The 20,778-nt window shown below is 44.3% G+C and overlaps 1 protein-coding gene across 1 annotated transcript in view; it reads right to left on the bottom strand.

The window, feature by feature from the left end:
• LOC309556880 (solute carrier family 7 member 13-like) overlaps window positions 1–20,778 on the bottom strand; it is a gene marked incomplete at its 3' end in the record, with an annotated part of 38,428 nt that overhangs the window by 2,537 nt on the left and 15,113 nt on the right. The window contains exons 2-3 of the mRNA XM_082259413.1: window positions 16,167–16,298; window positions 15,416–15,780 (exon numbers count right to left, since the gene is read on the bottom strand). Coding sequence (XP_082115539.1) covers window positions 15,416–15,780; window positions 16,167–16,298 — 497 coding nt within the window. The remainder of the gene's footprint in view (window positions 1–15,415; window positions 15,781–16,166; window positions 16,299–20,778) is intronic.

Genomic DNA, 20,778 nt, shown 5'->3' with positions numbered 1-20,778 from the left:
ATACACCCCTGTAGCTAGTTTTCTAATCATGAAAAAACTCTATAGTCTATGCCTACAGACCTCAGTTTGTAGATTAAACCTTTATGGGGAACTGTATTGAATGCATTTGCAAAATCCAGATATTCCACATCCACAGGCCTTCCCCTATCTAGATGGCACCTCACTTCCATGCCAACAGATTGGTCTGGCAGGAATGACCCTTTATAAACCCAGGCTGATTTCTGCTGATGATACTTATTTCATCAGCAAATTCTTGGATATAGTTCCTTATCATCCCCTCCAACAGTTTATATACTATTGATGTTAGACTGACTGGCCTGTAGTTTCCCAGTATATGTCTCTGCCCTTTTTTGAATATTGGTACCACATGGACTTTTCTCCAATCAGCTGTTTCCATTCCTGTCAATATGCTGTCCATAAAGATTAGGTACAATGGTCTGGCTATAACCTGATTGAGTTCTTTGAGGACTCTCAGTTGTAAGCCATACGGTCTTGGTGATTTATTTGTGTTAGGATTTTCTATTCTTTTCAGGACAATGGCTTCTGTTAGCCACAAGGGTACATCCTGCAACGTTTCACTAACAATACATTCGTGGTCGGTATACCCCTCCTTTTCATGTGTAAAATACAGAGCAGAAGAAAGCATTTAGTACAGTTACCTTCTCTGTGTCATCTGTAATTATCCTCCCTTCATCGTCTTTATCGGGGGGCAATGTGCTCTGAACTTGCGTTTTTACTGTTAATATATCTAAAAAATGTTGATCTTAGTCTTTTTTTAGCTGCCCTGATTGCGTTCTTACACTTCATATTGCATTCCTTGTAGTGTTAAAATGTTGACGATGACCTATCCCCTTTATATTTTATAAAGGCCATTTTTTTCTGTTTAATAGGACTTTTTATGTTACGGTTTAGCCACCCAGGTTTAACCTGGCTCTTCTATATTTATTGCCCATTGGAATGCACTGTGTAATACCTTTGTTTAATACGTTCCTAAAGCATTCTCATTTTTCTTCCGTGTTCAATGCTTCTAGGATTTGGTTCCAATTATGTCTTGTAGTATTGAGCGCAGTTCAGAAAAGTTTAAACGTTTGAAATTTAATGTTTTTGTACTATCCTTGTGCCTCCTTTTCCTAGGGTTTACGCTACATGTGATCATCCTGTGGTCGCTAGATCCCAGCTTGTCTCATATTTCTACATCTGTGATCAGATTTGGATCATTCATAATTAATAGATCTAGTAATGCATTCTTTCTAGCTGGGGAATCCACCAACTGGGACATGAAGTTGGGACATCTTGTTGAGCTTTGTCAAAAAGTTCTGCATTATACCCCTTCTCAAGTGTGCAATTTCTCCTCAGGCTTCTGTAATGTAAATCCACCTGGGGTGGTGGCAGCAATTAAAAAGTAAATAAGAATTTCCTGATGAGGTCTTACAATGTTTTTTGGAGACTATTCTGCCATCAATATGACTAAGCTCAAAGTCCAAGAACACAAAGGAAGTAGAACTACAAATATAAGAAAAGAAAAGGCCCATGCTGTTGCTATTGCAATGTTGGACAATAAAAAATGAATAGTTGATGGAGAGTCATCCCATATAATTATTATAAAGTCTATATTCCGCTCATAGAAAATAATGTGGGCTCCAAAAACAGGACTCTACCACCAACCCATGTTAAGATTTGCGTAATTAGGCACAAAGGACAAGCACATAGTGGTGACCTGTATTTGGAGGTAATAATTCCCCAAAAAAGATGAAATGGTTATGTTCCAGACAGAACCACATGCTGCCTAGAATGAATTGAAATTGAGTATGATGTAGTTGGAAAATTGTAACAAAGTGAGTCAAAGCAGCTAAATAAACACCATGTGGTATGGAGGTATATAGGGACTGTAAATCCAGGAATAACCACACATAAGAATGTTCCCACCCAGGTGTAATTTCTCAAGTTGTCCTGTAGAAGTATGAAATAGGAGGGCAGGACTGCACTAAGGGTTGTAAGAAAAAGTCCAGATATGCAGACAGCCCATTGGCAAAGCTCTCCATTGAGGCTTTATAGAATGTGTCGGCAGATAAGAACCATTTGGCCCATCTAGTCTGCCCAATATATCTGAATCCTATGAATAGTCCCTGGCCCTATCTTATATGAAGGATAGCCTTATGCCTATCCCATGCATGCTTAAACTCCTTCACTGTATTTGCAGCTACCACTTCTGCAGGAAGGTTATTCCATGCATCCACTACTCTCTCAGTAAAGTAATACTTCCTCATATTACTTTTAAACCTTTGCCCCTCTAATTTAAAACTGTGTCCTCTTGTGGTAGTTTTTCTTCTTTTAAATATGCTCTCCTCCTTTACCGAGTTGATTCCCTTTATGTATTTAAAAGTTTCTATCATATCCCCTCTGTCTCTTCTTTCTTCCAAGCTATACATGTTAAGGTCCTTTAACCTTTCCTGGTAAGTTTTTTCCTGCAATCCATGTACTAGTTTAGTAGCTCTTCTCTGAACTCTCTCTAGAGTATCTATATCCTTCTGGAGATATGGCCTCCAGTACTGCGCACAATACTCCAAGTGAGGTCTCACCAGTGTTCTGTACAGCGGCATAAGCACTTCTCTCTTTCTACTGCTTATACCTCTCCCTATACATCCAAGCATTCTGCTGGCATTTCGTGCTGCTCTATTACATTGTCTTCCCACCTTTAAGTCTTCTGAAATAATTACTCCTAAATCCCTTTCCTCAGATACTGAGGTCAGGACTGTGTCAAATATTCTATATTCTGCCCTTGGGTTTTTACGTCCCAGGTGCATTATCTTGCACTTATCCACATTAAATTTCAGTTGCCAGAGTTCTGACCATTCTTCTAGTTTTCCTAAATCCTTTCCCATTTGGCGTTTCCCTCCAGGAACATCAACCCTGTTACATATCTTTGTGTCATCAGCAAAAAGACAAACCTTACCATCGAGGCCTTTTGCAATATCACTTATGAAGATATTAAACAAAATTGGTCCCAGTACAGATCCCTGAGGTACCCCACTGGTAACATGACCTTGTTCTGAATGTTCTCCATTGACCACAACCCTCTGTTGTCTGTCACTCAGCCACTGCCTAATCCACTCAACAATATGGGAGTCCATGCTCAATGACTGCAGTTTATTGATAAGTCTTCTATGTGGGACAGTGTCAAAAGCCTTACTAAAATCTAAATATGCTTTAATGGAGAGTTGATGAGATCTTTATGGATTTTGGGAATATATATAAATAGTTAGTTTTGTATAGTCCTCTGATCACAGGAAAGTCTGTGATGGTCTGTGATAGGTGACTGTAAGGAGTCTATGGGCCTTAGGAAAATAATAAGATCTGTTAAAGACTACCATCCCTCCCTCCCTATCATCTTGGTAATCACTAGCTCAGCATTTTCAGTCAGGCCCCCCAAAGCTTTTCTTTCAAGTGGACTAAGATTGTGATGTCTACTATTGGGGGAGGTGATGGAAGAGCATAGTTTAAGAATTTCGTCATATGTAAGTTGATAAAATGTATCAATAAAAGAACTCTTGACATGAATGGGATGAAAGAGAGATTTAGGTTTCAAGCCAGTGTGTACTATTTGGGGTTCACAGATGGAAAAGGTAGAGAGAGAACCTTCGTCTTCCCATTCACCAGACCAAAGATCTTTTAATGTAATAAGGGCGGCAAATTTAACAACATCCCAACAATCACCTGAATGATCTATGCAATGGGGATCCCGACACAGGTGCTGTTGTGAACATAAAGGATGCCCATGGCGTACTGAATGTTGTACCAGTGGCTCTGTGTTCCATTCACTGTGCATGACCATCTCCCTCTGCACAGCTGCACACCTCTGGTCCTTATGTAAGTGTGGATGATTTTTTTAATGCTACTGTCTATTAAACCTGCACCCTGGCAACTTTGTGTTTTCTCCCATGATTATAAAAGTAGCTGTATATATATATGTATATATATATATATATATATATATATATATATATATATACACACTATATTGTCAAAGGTATTGGGACACCTGCTAATACACGTACATAAACTTTAATGGCATCCCAATCTTAGTCTGTAGGGTTCAATACTGAGGTGGCCTACCCTTTGCAGCTATAACAGCTTCAACTCTTCTGGGAAGGCTGTCCACAAGGTTTAGGAGTGTGTCTATGGAAATGTTTAACCATTCTTCCAGAAGCGTATTTGTGTGGTCAGACACTGATGTTGGACAAGAAGGCCTGGCTCACAGTCTCCACTCTAATTCATCCCAAAGGTGTCCTATAAGGTTGAGGTCAGGTCTCTGTGCAGGCCAGTCAAATTCCTCCACCCCAAACTCCCTCATCCATGTCTTTATGCATCTTGCTTTGTGCACTGGTGCACAGTCATGTTGGAACAGTAAGGGGCCATCCCCAAATTGTTCCCACAAAGTTGGGAGCATGAAATCATCCAAAATATTTTGGTATGCTGACACCTTAAGAGTTCCCTTCACTGGAACTAAGGGGCCAAGCCCAACCCCTGAAAAACATCCCCACACCATAACCCCCCTCCATAAATTATTTGGAGCAGTGCAAACTAGCCTTTAAGTACACATTCTGATATCAAAGAGTATGGATATGATTTTCATTTTTGCAGAGACATTGTTGTCCTGAAGAAGCAGAAAAGTCCTGAAAAATATGTTGACTAGATGTCTAAACAAGTTTGTGTATTGTTGAGATCTTTGTGAGGTTGCGTAGGGTGGTTATTAGATCATATATGTTTGACTTAATGTCAAACTTCCAGGTAAGATTGCCGCGACGATCTCTGATTATGTCCCCTCCTCCTTCCCCTCGCTGCCTTCTGGTACCCACACAGGTCCCAGAAGAAGTCAAGGCCATTCAGAAAGCACAGCGTGATTCATGCATGCGCAGTAGTAAACTGGCTGTGGAGCTTGAAAACTTCACTGCCAGTTTCCCTTAGTGAAGATTTTAGCGCCTGCACACAAAGCCAATTGAAGAATCGACTCGGGGGGCTGACATCACAGGATCCCTGTACAGGTAAGTATCCCTTTATTTTTTATTTGTCCAGACTGGAGCACCTCTTTAAATATTTTAATGTGGGAGTGATAATTTTGAAAAAAAAATATTTTATTTTTGTAATAAATGTATGAGTTTATAAATATTTTTATTTCTATTCTGGTATATGTTTCTTTCACATGTATATCTAAAAAACAGAAAGGGATTAGCAATATTTAGCAAACCGCTAAATACACAGTCAAAATATGTAAACTTTAACACTTGCCAAACAATATGTACAGTAATTCTGTTTAGCCTATCTTGTGTTTCAGGTGTCTTTATGTTGGTTTTATGTGTCAGTGGCAATCTGTGGATCTCCTTCCATCTGTATGATGAACAAAGGTTCCTGGAGGGGATCGAGGATGATGGCACAGTTTTACTCTAATGTACGAGAAATGCACTTGTATTTATCTGGGTCCCTACTATATCCATATCCAAGCTGATGATTTCACTTTTCTCTATTGTAGTTAAGCAATGCAGGTTAGTCACTACAATGACAGATCACCATGTTAAGGTAATCATAACACTGCTTGCTGCTTCTACTAACAAGCTCCCAGTGTTTGATTGACAGCACTATACAACAGGGGAGAACTGGGTTGAGGAAGACTTTTAACCTCCAGGCTAGAGCTAATAAGATATGCTGAGCTGGTGACCCTGAATGGAAATACTCCACTAGTCAGACCTCAATTGGTGTAAAACCTACAGTCAGTGGTACGTCTTAAGAATTATACTGGGTATTCTATGGGTAGTATGTATATTATAATATTTTATATATCTACCTGCTCACTGTTAAGACCTGCAAATTACAGCCTTTGGCAAAGGGAAAGTCTGCCAGCACCAACTTCCTTTGCAGTTCGCTGATGCCATGTGACCAAGTGCCCAGCACTGCCTAAAGCGCTGGGCATTTGGTCACATGATGTGTTATAGCTACTGCTAATGCTGTAAGATATAAAAAAATTGTGTGTCACAATAAACCATATCCTTAACACCCCCACCAGTTATTAAGGCACCATGGCACTCTTTGTACGGATATCTGTCCCTAAAATATGTGGGCTAGTAACTAGTTTGTTGTTCTTGTGCCCTAGGTCAAAGTTTCCCAGCCCTCCCCTGCTGTGCAATGCTGTAGAGCATGGGTGTCCAAGCTTTTGGCTTCTCTGGGCCACATTGAGTGTAGAGAAATTTTCTCGGGCCGCATATAAAATATATACTATAGTTAAGGTATATAAGTAATAAAATGCTGCCGCACCCTTCCCGCACCGGCGCACCCCCCCCGCACTAATTTAACACAACTAGATGATCAAGTGAAATGGAATCCGTATACAGAGGTTTACTTCTTCTGGGAGATATTAAAGGAACATTTTAACCACCATGACCACTTCAGTGATTTAAAGTGGTCATGGTGGTAGGAGTCAGAAACACTGCACATGCTCGCCCCCCCCCCCCCTCCGAGGCAGCCTTTGCCTACCGTTAGTTGGAAGCCACTGTGGCCATGCCTCCGACCCAACTTCCTTCCTCCCAGCAAAAAAAAAAATTGTCAGAGGGCAGTGGGCTGCATTGACTGGGGTTCCGGGCCACATGTGGCCCCCGGGCCGCAGGTTGGACATGCCTGCTGTAGAGCCTGAACTGACTGCACCTACCGCACAGGCGACTGCAGAAAGCTAATATAAGGACAGAATAAGGTACTCATGCTAGGTGTGTAAAATACATTTAAAGTAATTCTGCATGCCACTACTGGCCTCTCCTTCTAAACATGCCATTCTGCCTTGCTGTTATGTTGATGCTATGAATTTGCAGGCATATAGGACATTTGAGCTATGCTGGTTGCGTATTTCAATGTTTCATAAGATATTTTTGAATGAATATGAAACTTGACTAAATGATAGTTTTGCGATTTATGCAAATGTGTGCCTCTGAACTGAGTGACTGGGTTAGAAGACCTGGCGTTTTGCCGATATCAGATATTGCAATTATAATTGGCTCCTAATTGAGTCTCAAGGATTTTTTTTACTTTATCATCATATATCATATACTCTACATATGCATTGCCGATATCAGATATTGCAATTATAATTGGCTTCTAATTGAGTCTCAAGGATTTTTTTTACTTTATCATATAACATACAGTGCCTTGCGAAAGTATTCGGCCCCCTTGAACTTTGCGACCTTTTGCCACATTTCAGACTTCAAGCATAAAGATATAAAACTGTAATTTTTTGTGAAGAATCAACAACAAGTGGGACACAATCATGAAGTGTAACGAAATTTATTGGATATTTCAAACTTTTCTAACAAACAAAAAACTGAATAATTGGGCGTGCAAAATTATTCAGCCCCCTTAAGTTAATACTTTGTAGCGCCACCTTTTGCTGCGATTACAGCTTCAAGTCGCTTGGGGTATGTCTCTATCAGTTTTGCACTTCGAGAGACTGACATTTTTGCCCATTCCTCCTTGCAAAATAGCTCGAGCTCAGTGAGGTTGAATGGAGAGTGTTTGTAAACAGCAGTTTTCAGTTCTTTCCACAGATTCTCGATTGGATTCAGGTCTGGGCTTTGACTTGGCCATTCTAAAACCTGGATAGTTTATTTGTGAACCATTCCATTGTAGATTTTGCTTTATGTTTTAGATCATTTTCTTGTTGGAAGACAAATCTCTGTCCCAGTCTCAGGTCTTTTGCAGACTCCATCAGGTTTTCTTCCAGAATGGTCCTGTATTTGGCTCCATCCATCTTCCCATCAATTTTAACCATCTTCCCTGTCCCTGCTGAAGAAAAGCAGGCCCAAACCATGATGCTGCCACCACCATGTTTGACAGTGGGGATGGTGTGTTCAGGGTGATGAGCTGTTGCTTTTACGCCAAACATAACGTTTTGCATTGTTGCCAAAAAGTTTGATTTTGGTTTCATCTGACAAGAGCACCTTCTTCCACATGTTTGGTGTGTCTTCCAGGTGGCTTGTGGCAAACTTTAAACTACACTTTTTATGGATATCTTTAAGAAATGGCTTTCTTCTTGCCACTCTTCCATAAAGGCCAGATTTGTGCAGTATACGACTGATTGTTGTCCTATGGACAGAGTCTCCCACCTCAGCTGTAGATCTCTGCAGTTCATCCAGAGTGATCATGGTCCTCTTGGCTGCATCTCTGATCAGTCTTCTCCTTGTATGAGCTGAAAGTTTAGAGGGACGGCCAGGTCTTCGTAGATTTGCAGTGGTCTGATACTCCTTCCATTTCAATATTATCGCTTGCACAGTGCTCCTTGGGATGTTTAAAGCTTGGGAAATCTTTTTGTATCCAAATCCGTCTTTAAACTTCTCCACAACCGTATCTGGGACCTGCCTGGTGTGTTCCTTGTTCTTCATGATGCTCTCTGTGCTTTAAACGGACCTTTGAGACTATCACAGTGCAGGTGCATTTATACGGAGACTTGATTATACACAGGTGGATTCTATTTATCATCATTAGTCATTTAGATCAACATTGGATCATTCAGAGATCCTCACTGAACTTCTGGAGAGAGTTTGCTGCACTGAAAGTAAAGGGGCTGAATAATTTTGCACGCCCAATTTTTCATTTTTTTATTTGTTAACAAAGTTTGAAATATCCAATAAATTTCGTTCCACTTCATGATTGTGTCCCACTTGTTGTTGATTCTTCACAAAAAATGACAGTTTTATATCTTTATGTTTGAAGCCTAAAATGTGGCAAAAGGTTGCAAAGTTCAAGGGGGCTGAATACTTTCGCAAGGCACTGTATACTCTACATAAGCATCCACGGCGGTAAAGGTTTCTCTACTGAGAGTGTGGTCATTGTCATAGACATCTCCTAGTCTCTGTTCATGATTGGCCAGTCATAGTGATATAGTGTGGGGAAGTCCATCCCATCTCCTGGCATTAAGACTAGTGATGGACGAACATCGGCCGGGGCGGTTCGCGAACGTCAGCCGTGAATTTTCTCAAAAGTCCACGAACTGCGGGTTCGCGGCGGGCCCCATTGACTTTAATGGGAGGCGAACTTTAAAAACCTTTAGGTCATATTTGCAGCCACAAAAGACTTACTAGCTGTGCACAAATAGCCTCAGCACATGGACAATTTCATAACAGAACTATTGCAATTGGAAAAGTTGCCCTAAATTATTATTTTTTTTTTACAGCAAAAAGGTTTTTTTTTTCCCATAAATCAGCCAGAACAGACAGCAGCCGGTAAATACATGTCAAATACATATAGGGTCCATTCACACATCTGTAAAATGGGTCCGCATCCATTCCACAATTTGGCGGAACGTTTACAGGCCCATTGATTTTCAATTCCAGTCTGAAAAATTTGTCATTCACAGGATAAAGAAGTAAGTGTCGGCCACTCCAGGCCCCAAAAATTAGCCCACATGCGTTTACCTGACAGCTAAGAACGTTGTATTCTGTGGCTGAAGGTACATTAGGCATTCACAGGATACAGAAGTAAGTGTCGGCCAGTATTGGCCCCAAAAATTAGCCCACATGGGTTTACCTGACAGCTAGGAATGTTGTACTCTGTGGCTGAAAGTACATTAGGCATTCACAGGATACAGAAGTAAGTGTCGACCAGTATTGGCCCCAATATTTAGACCACATGGGTTTACCTGACAGCTAAGAATGTAGTATTTGGTGGCTGGAGGGAGGTACATTAGGCATTCACAGGATACAGAAGTAAGTGTCGGCCAGTATAGGCCCCAAAAATTAGCCCACATGGGTTTACCTGACAGCTAAGAACGTAGTATTTGGTGGCTGGAGGTACATTAGGCATTCACAGGATAAAGAAGTGTTAGCCAGTATAGGCCCCAAAAATTAGCCCACATGGGTTTACCTGACAGCTAAGAACGTAGTATTTGGGGGCTGGAGGTACATTAGGCATTCACAGGATAAAGAAGTGTCGGCCAGTATAGGCCCCAATAATTAGACCACATGGGTTTACCTGACAGCTAAGAACGTAGTATTTGGTGGCTGGAGGGAGGTACATTAGGCATTCACAGGATACAGAAGTAAGTGTCGGCCAGTATAGGCCCCAAAAAGTAGCCCACATAGGTTTACCTGACAGCTAAGAACGTAGCATTTGGTGGCTGGAGGTATATTAGACATTCACAGGATAAAGAAGTATGTGTCAGCCAGTATAGGCCCCAATAATTAGACCACATGGGTTTACCTGACAGCTAAGAACGTAGTATTCTGTGGCTGAAGATTCATTAGGCATTCACAGGATACAGAAGTAAGTTTTGGCCAGTAAACGCCCCAAAAACTAGCCCACATTGGTTTACCTGACAGCTAAGAACGTAGTATTCTGTGGCTGAAGGTTCATTAGGCATTCACAGGATACAGAAGTAAGTGTCGGCCAGTATAAGCCCCAAAAATTAGACCACATGGGTTTACCTGACAGCTAAGAACATAGTATTTGGTGGCTGGAGGTACATTAGGCATTCAAAGGATACAGAAGTAATTGTCGGCCTGTATAGGCCCCAAAAAATAGCCCACATGGGTTTACCTGACAGCAAAGAAAGTTGTATTCTGTGGCTGGAGGTACATTAGGCATTCACAGAAAAAATAATTGACGGCCCTGAAAGACCGCAAAAATTTCACATTCAATGGACATGAAATGCCTTTTATGCTGCTGTATTACGCGAAGACAAGGACCAGGAATTGTTATGGGTGGATGTCGGTCTGGCGGATATTTGTGGCCTGGCTTGAGAAATTTCAATGAAACATGGTCTACTGGTCACATGTGTTGAATTCCTCAGAGATCCATGCCTCATTCATTTTTATAAATGTGAGGTAGTCTACGCTGTCATGAGCTAGGCAAGTGTGCTTAACAGTCCCGATCCCCCCTGCTAAGCTGAACGTCCTTTCGGACAGGACAATGGATGGGGGGCAAGCCAACAGTTCCATTGTAAATTGTGCAAGCTCTGGCCAGAGGTCAAGCCTGCCCACCCAGTAGTCCAGAGGTTCATCACTCCTCAGAGCATCCACATCGGCCATTAACCCGATGTAGTCAGAAATCTGTCAGTCTAGGCGTTCCCTGGTGCTGGATCCGGAGTACAGCTGTCGATGGGTCGGCTGAAAGAAGGATCTCATATCTGAAGTGACCAAGACATCTTCAAACCACCCTCTTCTTGCAGGCACTGTTGGATTGCTACCCGCAACTGTCTCGCTGTGACTGGAAATTCCTCTGCCAGCGCACGCAAAAGCAGAATGCAGCATTTCCCACAGCAAGGTCTGGAAGTGCTGCATTCTGACCACCCTCTGTGATTGTGGTAACATTTCCGTAATTTTTTGTTCGTACTGGGGGTCTAAGTACGTTGCCACCCAGTACTGGTCCTTGGCCTTTATGCAGGGGTCCCCCTTAAAACACTGGAGCATGAAGGCCCCCATTCACACTAAACTGGAAGCAGTGTAGTGGCCTGCTTCCAGCTCATCATCCAGGATAATGTCGTCCTCGTTTTCCTCCCCCCATCCACAGATAACACCAGGGATCCCAGAAAGGTTTAAAGCATTCTCCTCTTGCTCCTCCTCATCCCCCCCCCCCCGGCACCATCCTCCTCTGACTCCTCTTCAGACTCCTGTTGTTGACTTGTCTCAGATAGAGTAGCACCCACTGGGAATTCATCCAACATTGCGACATCCTCATCTTCCTGCTCCTCGACGGCTTGATCAATGACACAACACAATGCACGCTCCAGAAAGAAGGCGTAAGATACGATGTCACTGATGGCGCCCTGGCCGTGACTGCCCAGTTTGGTGATCTCATCGAATGGCCGCAGAAGTTTTCATGCGTCCCGCATTAGCAGCCACTGGCGAGGTGAAAAAAACCCAAGCTCCCCAGAACCTGTCCTGCCGCAGAGTTCATACAGGTAGTCGTTAGCTGCACGTTTCTGCTGGAGCAGCCTATCAAGCATATGCCATGTTGAGTTCCATTGCGTCAGACAGTCACAAATACGACGCCTGATGGGCAGGTTGTGTCGCCGCTGAATGTCAGCAAGGCGAGCCATGGCTGTGTAAGATCTTCTGAAATGGCCCGAGATTTTCCTGGCATGCCGCAAGACGTCCTGGACCCCAGGGTATTTGGCAACGAATCGCTGCACGACCAAGTTCAGGACGTGTGCCATGCATGGCACGTGTGTTATTTTGCCACTTTTACCAACTGTTAAATTCAGCGGTGTCAGCCACTGATCTGCCTGTGAACGCAAAGCTGAAAAGAGTGCAGGACCAGTGTGGCTCTTGGCTTCCAGGCACAACAGACACAGCACAGCATGGCAACGTCTCACTGTGGTCAGATGTATCTTGGCACCAACACTGTATGCCAGAGATATATTCACTTGCCGCTGAACATGGCCATACAGCTCTGGAATGCCCTCATGTGAGAAATATTTCCTCCCTGGGATCTTCCATTGTGGTGTTCCTATGGCCACAAATTTACGAAAGGCCTCCGAGTCCACCAGTTGATATGGCAGAAGTTGGCGGGCTATCAGTTCCGACAAGCCAGCAGTCAAACATTGGGCAAGAGGGTTATCCGGCGTCATCATTTTTTTCCGCTCCAACATTTGGGCCACAGAAGCCAGCCTTTTTCCAGAACAACGTGACAACGGCATGATGGAAGGTGGAGTGGAGGACAATTGTGAGGAGAAGGAGAAGGAGAAGAGGCTGGACGGTGAGAGCCTGGAGTGTGGCTTTGTGGGTTCTGACGGTGTTGCTCCCACTGGGCTCGGTGATGGGAGTTCAGGGGCCTTCTTAAGGCGGTTGTCCCTAGGTGAGTGTTGGGCTTACCGCGATACTTATGAGTTGACTGCAGAGGCTGCAGATGTCAGATGGCTGTTGTCAGCAACGGACACATTGAAAAAAGCCCACACTGCGGAGCCATGTGCCGGCATCCTGGGAGTGCCAGATGTGACTGTACATGGTTGATGGCTCGCTCTTGATACATTTGCAGTCTGCTTTGTATCTCTTGTGCAATGCAAGTTCTGCCTGCCTCTCCTCCCTATCTGCCGGTCCGTCTCTCCCTCTGAACTCCCCTCCTCTTCCTCTCTTGTGGCCACCCACGTGACGTCCATAGACAGTCATCATCCACGTCACCTTCCCCACCACTAACATTCGAGATCTCAGAGTAGGCAGCAACAGCGGGGACCAACCTCCTTGGGCTGATCTGGGTACTGTCGTCAGACTGCTGAGTGGCGGCTGTTGCTACCTCCTCTTCCTGATCCGATGCCAAGAATGGCTGTGCATCGCAAATGTCTTGTGATGGATCGGAAAATAATTCCAGTGACTCAAGCGGAGGGTATGTAGTGGTGGTGTTTGTGGTGGTGTCTTCTGGGGTGCACACAGCAGAGAGTGAAGAGGGTGCAGATAGAGAGGATGAGGAGGGTGCAGAAGAGGAAGGCTGAGTGAGCCACTTAACCAAGTCTGGTGCGTCCTTTCACGTAATCGAACGCACCTTCTGGAACTTCACACTTTGGCTCCGGCCTACTGCTCCTGCCCTACCCCTACCACCCCCGCGGAAGGGCCTGCCTCTTCCTCTGCCGGTCATTTTTTAAATTACCCTGCCACAAAAATCTCTAGAGAATCGCAGTATATCTGGAAAATTGTATATAACACCCCTCGTTTCAATCTGTGGTATTGGGGGGGCCACAGGTTTATCACACCAGTTCTACAAATAATTGGCCAGTAACTGTTGTCGCTGTGTGTAGCACAGTTAACACAGCAAAAGAGGCCAAATTTTTGCAGGACTAAAATCACGCTTAGAAAAGTATAATGTTAAATAACACCCCACTTCTATGTGTGGTATTGGGGGGCACTGGTTTATCACACCAGTTGTTTAAAAAATTGGCCAGTGAGTTTGGCACTGTGTGTATCAGAGTTAACACAACAAAAGAGGTAATATTGTTGCAGGACACAAATACACTTAAAAAAGTATACTCAGATAACACCCCACTTCAATATGTGGTATTGTGGGGCCACTGGTCTATCACATCAGTTGTTCAAAAAATTGGCCAGGGAGTTTGGCACTGTGTGTATCAGAGTTAACGCAGCAAAAGAGGCAATATTGTTGCAGGACACAAATACACTTAGGAAAGTATACTCAGATAACACCCCACTTCAATCTGTGGTATTGGAGGGCCACAGGTTTATTACACCAGTTCTACAAATAATTGGCCAGTAACTGTTGTCACTGTGTGTAGCAGAGTTAACACAGCAAAAGAGGCCAAATGTTTGCAGGACTAAAATACACTCTTAGAAAAGTATACTGTTAAATAACACCCCACTTCAATATGTGGTATTGGGGGGCACTGGTCTATCACAACAGTTGTTTAAAAAATTGGCCAGTGAGTTTGGCACTGTGTGTAGCAGAGTTAACACAGAAAAAGAGGCAATATTGTTGCAGGACACAAATACACTTGTAAAAGTATACTCAGATAACACCCCACTTCAATATGTGGTATTGGGGGGCCACTGGTCTATCACGCCAGTTATAATACATTAAAAATGCTTTTGTCACTGTTTGTAGTATTGCTGCAGCAACGCTCAGTCACCACACCAGTCACAATGCTGCACAGTGCACAATACAAATCCACTATAATATGCTTTCTATATTACAAAGTATATTATACCGTTGATTACACCCCTATATAGTGCACTGCACACCTATACCAAATAAATAGCAGCCCTTGAAATTACTTTTGTGGACATTAACAGAGCGATTTGTGTCACTGCTGATCTCTATCCCTGGAGCACACTGGATACCTGTCCCTAAACTGAACATAAATTGCAGCCCTTTAAATTACTTTTGTGGACATTAACAGAGCGATTTGTGTCACTGCCGATCTCTATCTGTCCCTGGAGCACAGACTGTCCCTAAACTGAAAAGAGACTGTAGTAGACCTATACCAAATACTATACCAGCCCTGAAAAGGACTTTTGTGGATCTTAACAGAGCTATTTGTGTCTGGCAATCTCTCCCTGATGAACACAGCAGACCTCTCCCTACGCTGACAAAAAGCAGAATGTGAAATGGCCGCCTGCTCTGGTCTATTTATAAGGTAGGGGGCATGTCCATGTGCTGAAATGTTTCAATTGGCTGTCCCGTTCCACCTAACGGCTGTGTCATGGGTTAAAGTTCTCCCCACTAATATGGCCGCCGTGAACAATGCCACGTGTTCGCAAAATTGGCAGGTAGCGAACAAGAAAAATTTGCCGCGAACCGACCGCCGGGCGAACCACAAGGCTATCCCTATTTAAGACCCAATTAAAGGGCAACCAGCTGGGAATGGGAAGAGAAATGTACTTTTTCCAAAGTGATAATATCATTATTACCATTATTCTTTATTGTGTTTTTGTCTCACCTTGTATGGGCGCTCCAGATCGGGCTCCTTGAAGCGAAGAACAATCAGACTAGTACAAGTTAGTCCAATTAGGAGCCTTGAACAAAAGCTGAAGTAATTAGTTAACGAGAGGAGGTCAGAAGGTATGACAAATATACATCCTATCAATGTGGAGATAATCATTGCTGGGGCTGGAGTCAGGTGGTGGACATGAAGCATGGAGATGAGTGATGGCAAATGTCCCTCTTTGCTGCCAGCATAATTTAACCTCCCCAGCATAAACATACCACCATTGAGAGAACCGAATATAGAGAGGGCCACTGAAATGGGTATAATCCAGGCCCATGATGGGATCATTCTATCAGCCCAGGTAACCGAGACGGCAGCTGCAATGACAGAATGGTACAATAACATTAGTTTAACCCAACTTATTCAGAATGTCAGTGTAAAACTTAACTGGTCCCAGAAATCAAAAAGCAAGTAATACGCTAATACATGTCTAGTTTATTTTTACTAAGGGAAAATACAGTGTTTTATGTAAATGGCCTAAATGCTCAGACCTGATCTTTTTACTGTTAATTTATCTGAATAATTTTTTTTCGGGGTTGTCCTACTCTCTTTGGCAACCTGACATTCGTTTTTCAATTTTTGTGGCCTTGATTAAGGTCACACATATCTAAGAAACATTAGATTCTATATCCTCTTACTTCTGAAAAGGTGACTAACTCTGTAACAGTAATTTTTCTTTATTATTAAATCAAAATTGATGTACCTGAGGATATAAGCTCTTTGGGTGTCAGAACAGTGAGGTATGAAATGTTCACCAGCAAGTAGAAGGCAATCACGGCACATAGGGCTACTATTACACTGCGAGGAATATTCTTGCTTGGGTTTTTTATTTCCTCTGGAAAATAGAAACGAAAAATAATCAATAAAACATAGTGCAATCTTTGTCATAGAAAATTGCTGGAAAAATTATTAATAGTAAAGATGAAAGAAACCATTCGAACATACAGGTTTTCCACGATATGCCCTTGCTGCTGTGAATGAAACTCTTCATAAACGTATTGGATAACAATACAACTTTTGAATGCACTATGAGAAGAAGAAGGCAAGCCAGCAGAGGCAGTGTGATGCTTTGGGCAATATTCTGCTGAGAAACCTTGGGCCCTGCCATATGCCTTGATGGGTCAGTGCTGTTTTAGCGGCAAAAGTAGGACATACTCAATATTAGGTGGGTGGTCATGAGAGTAATATTCTTTGCTTTCCTTACTTCCTACTCTCTAGCTCCCTAGTAACCTCCTCCTTTTGCCAACTCCAGGACTTCTCCAGAGCCTCTCTAATTCCCTGGAGCTCCCTACCCCAATCTGTTCAGCTATCTCCTACCCTAAAAACTCATGTTTTCAGGGTGGCCTATCCTGCCTCCACTGTAATTTTGCCTTCTCCATCAGCTCCTCCTTAACAGGTATTATCTTTTGTATCACTGGACCTTGCTTTTAGATTATAAGCTCTCATGTGCAGGGCCCTCTGAATCCTATTGTAACTGTACTGTCTCCCTTTATTTTGTAAAGGGATGCACAAATGGTTGGCACTAAATAAATTGTGTATAATAACTGTATATATAATAATTTTTGTGATAATGTTGTGCTATTTATATAAGTGGTTCACGCAGTGGACCTTTCAGTCTTATGTCCTTAAACAGCCTTAGTTACAATTCAAACTGAAGTGTGAGGATTTTTCAGGCAATTTTATAGCTTCTTTGTGTTTGTTTATGCATTTTTGGTTGTTTTCAGGTTGAACAATTTTGTTGTAGGCAATAGAAAGCTTAGGTTACTTTGAGAAGGAAAGGCGTTGTGTTTTCTTTTTAGGTGCTCGATGTTCCCATAGAAGACTATTGGAGCAAAAATACGTGACTGTGCAAAAGCATGTGACAGCGTCACAAAGAAGCTTACACACTCTTTTGACCTCTAAGAGAAGCTTCAAGTGACTCGACACTCATGTGTGAACTGTCATCATTGAATATGTTGGGAATCTTGATATTTAGCGCTAAAGCACTTCAGAAAATACTATTTAAATCAGTCATGTGAGAATGGAGTCTTAGAGACACACCAGGGCCAGGTTAGCAACAGTAAACATACAGTAGACAGACAAGGTCCAGGTTAAAGTTTTATCCGGAGCTCTATGTAGCATTGCTAACCATAGCAGCAATGAGCCGCTACAAAAGTATAATGATCTATTTCTTATGCACGAAGTATAGTGTATTTCTAGAAAGCACATTTTAAGTTATTTTTGCAGGTTTTACCTACTGTGCACCTAACATGTGTCTAAATTGTCAGCTAATTGGTAGACTTGCATTTGTGAGAAGTGGTACAAAGAAAAATCAGAGATTGCATGTATACATAATAAACAAAAATGGTTGCCTGCGTATACAGTAGATTGCATTTAGAGTGTACATAACCCAAACTTTTTCCAGTTTTGGATAAAGTAAAGGAAGAGATAAAGGTGCTAGTTGCACCCCTAGCACATATGACTTAGGCAGCCAGAAAATGTCATGTCCTTATTCATACATGTATGAACAAGGGCATGACATATTATGACAAAACACAACTAGGTATTAAAAAACATATTGCAACAATTTACACACTCTAATGCACATACCTTTTCTACTTTTTTTGCAGACTGCTGGTGCGGTTACTGCTGGTGCAGTTACTGCTAGTGCGGTTACTGCTTGTGGCTAATGCTTGACCCACAGGCCATGGCCAGCTCCCAGCAGGACCCCACAGGCCATGGCCAGCAGGACCCCACAGGCCATGGCCAGCTCCAACAGGACCCCATAGGCCATGGCCAGCAGGACCCCACAGGCCATGGCCAACAGGACCCACAGGCCATGGCCCACTCCCAGTAGGGCCCACAAACCATGGCCCGCTCCCACCAGGACCCACAGGCCATGGCCCTTTCCCAGCAGGACACAGAGGCCATGGCCTGCTCCTAGCATGACCCACAGGCCATGGCTCGCTCCCAGCAAGACCCACAGGCCATGGCCCGCTTCCAGCAGGACCCACAGGCCATGGCCCGCTTCCAGCAGGTCCCACAGGCCAATGTCCCACTTCCAGCAGGACCCACAGGCAATGGCCAGCAGCACCCACAGGCCATGCCCAGCAGGACCCACAGGCCATGGCCAACTCCCAGCAGGACCCACAGGCCATGGCCAGCAGGACTCACAGGCTATGGCCAGCTCCCAGCAGGACCCACAGGCCATGGCTAGCTCCCAGCAGGACCCACAGGCCGTGGCCAGCTCCCAGCAAGACCCACAGGCCATGGCCAGCAGGACCCACAGGTAACGGCCAAATCCCAGCAGTACCCACAGGCCATGGCCAGCTCCCAGCAGGACCCACAGGCCATGGCCAGCTCCCAGCAGGACCCACAGGTCATGGCCAGCTCCCAGCAGGACCCACAGGCCATGGCCAGCTCCCAGCAGGACCCACAGGCCATTGCCAGCTCCCAGCAGGACCCACAGGCAATGGCCAGCTCCCAGCAGGACCCACAGCCCATGGCCAGCAGGACCCACAGGCCATGGCCAGCTCCCAGCAGGACCCACAGCCCATGGCCAGCAGGACCCACAGGCCATGGCCAGCTCCCAGCAGGACCCACAGGCATGGCCAGCAAGACCCACAGACAATGGCCAGCAGGACCCACAGGCCATGGCCAGCACCAGAAAACCAAACAGTATGAACAAGGGCATTTCCTATTTTAAGGTTACTGTGGGGGGGGGGGGCAGGGCACTGGGGCAGGGTAAATGGGGTGTATGGGGGGGGGGAGATGGGATGTGGGGGTGTCAGGGTCTCTCACCTCAGTGATGTTGATTGCAGCTCCTTGCACGGCCTCCTAGGGGGTGATGACATCTTAAAGTTGCAGCCAGTGCCCCTTGCATCCCCTTGCAGGCTGGCAAGCCCTGCCTCTGCCTGTCTCCAGTCCAAAGACTTCTTGAGTTGTAAAAAAGTAAGCTGTTCTCATGGTTTCTTCAAGTTTCACTGCTGCAGCCATCCAGCGCCCAGCCCCAGCTGGTCACGTGCCATGCATGACCCGTCCCCTCTTGCCATGCACCCCGCCTCTGGCTGCCTCAAGACTCCATCTCCAGGAGTTGTAGTTTCCTGCTTCCTGCTGCTCAGTTCTCTCCACCACAGCCACCAGGAACTTGAGCACCGTCCGGACTACAACTCCCGGAATGCAGTGCAGTAGCAACTCCATTCGACTCCAAAAAAATTCAACAGACAGCGGACGTTAGAGCGGCCATTTTGAATATATGTTAGCGGGCGGGAGTCTGTCTGGAGTTCCGCGGCTGGTGGGCCGCATTGCCTGTGGTTCCAGGCCGCATACGGCCCGTGGGCCGCAGGTTGAACATGCCTGGCTTAAAGCATAACTTCCCCTTTTGGGTGGAACTCCACTTTAAGTAGTTAAAAAGGTACACTTTAAATTTTGGGATTGGCAGGGATTAGACACTTTGGTATAGGAACAGAAACAATGATTGTGGTCAGGAGCAGAGCTGCTGATAAGGCAGTACAGCCAGCCCTCCTGTAATGGGCCCAGGCCCCATCAGTTCAAAACAGGGGCCCAGGCACTTGCTGAGCAGGAGGGCCAGCTGTACTACCTTACTACAGACACTGATCCACTTCTGCCTTCCCCTGCAGCACTGCTAGTTTCTCTTCGGCTCCCTCCCAGGTGGATCAGTTCTAGCATCAGCGGCCCCATCCCTCTGCTTTCTGAGCCCCCCTTTGCAGTCCTTTTCCCCACAGCTTGGCCGGCTTCCCTCTTCTCCTGCCAGCAGCTGCTGTGGGTACACAAGGGGATATTTCAGAATGGAGAGTGGAGGAGGGGGGAGGGAGCAGGGCCCTGTCAGGTCAGCAGTATGGGGCCCCATGATTTCTAACAGCAGCCATGGACAGGGCCAAAGTTGATAATACTTAACAAGATGAGTAGCTGTTTAAAATCTCCTTTCTTGCTGATTTCTGATAGGCTACTGTAGAAAGTACAATCAAGCATCACACAGAATGCATAGAATGATTGCTGTAATGCTGCAGAGACGAGGGGATTGAACAGGAATCCCAATTAGAAATTTGATCATGGAAGTGCTAGTATTAGGGTGGCCATACAGTACATGTTCAATATTTTTGTACAATTTTCTGTTAGATTTACCAAAAACCATAAAATATGAGGTCAAAACTAAACAACGCTTTTAATTGTATCCAATTAGGAAGGGCTTTGTACTACATAGTTGAAGGTAAATTTAAAGAAAATTGTACAGAAAATTGAAGGAAAATTGTATAATGTATGTCCAGCCTTAGACTTAATTTCCATTAAACACACTGGTGTTAATAAAGAAGTTA

This window comes from Pelophylax lessonae (assembly GCF_965119305.1).
Source record: "Pelophylax lessonae genome assembly, chromosome: 5".
NCBI lineage: Eukaryota > Metazoa > Chordata > Amphibia > Anura > Ranidae > Pelophylax > Pelophylax lessonae.
The sequence above is the reverse complement of the archived record's forward strand: the minus strand, read 5'-3'. Positions and strand labels throughout refer to the sequence as shown.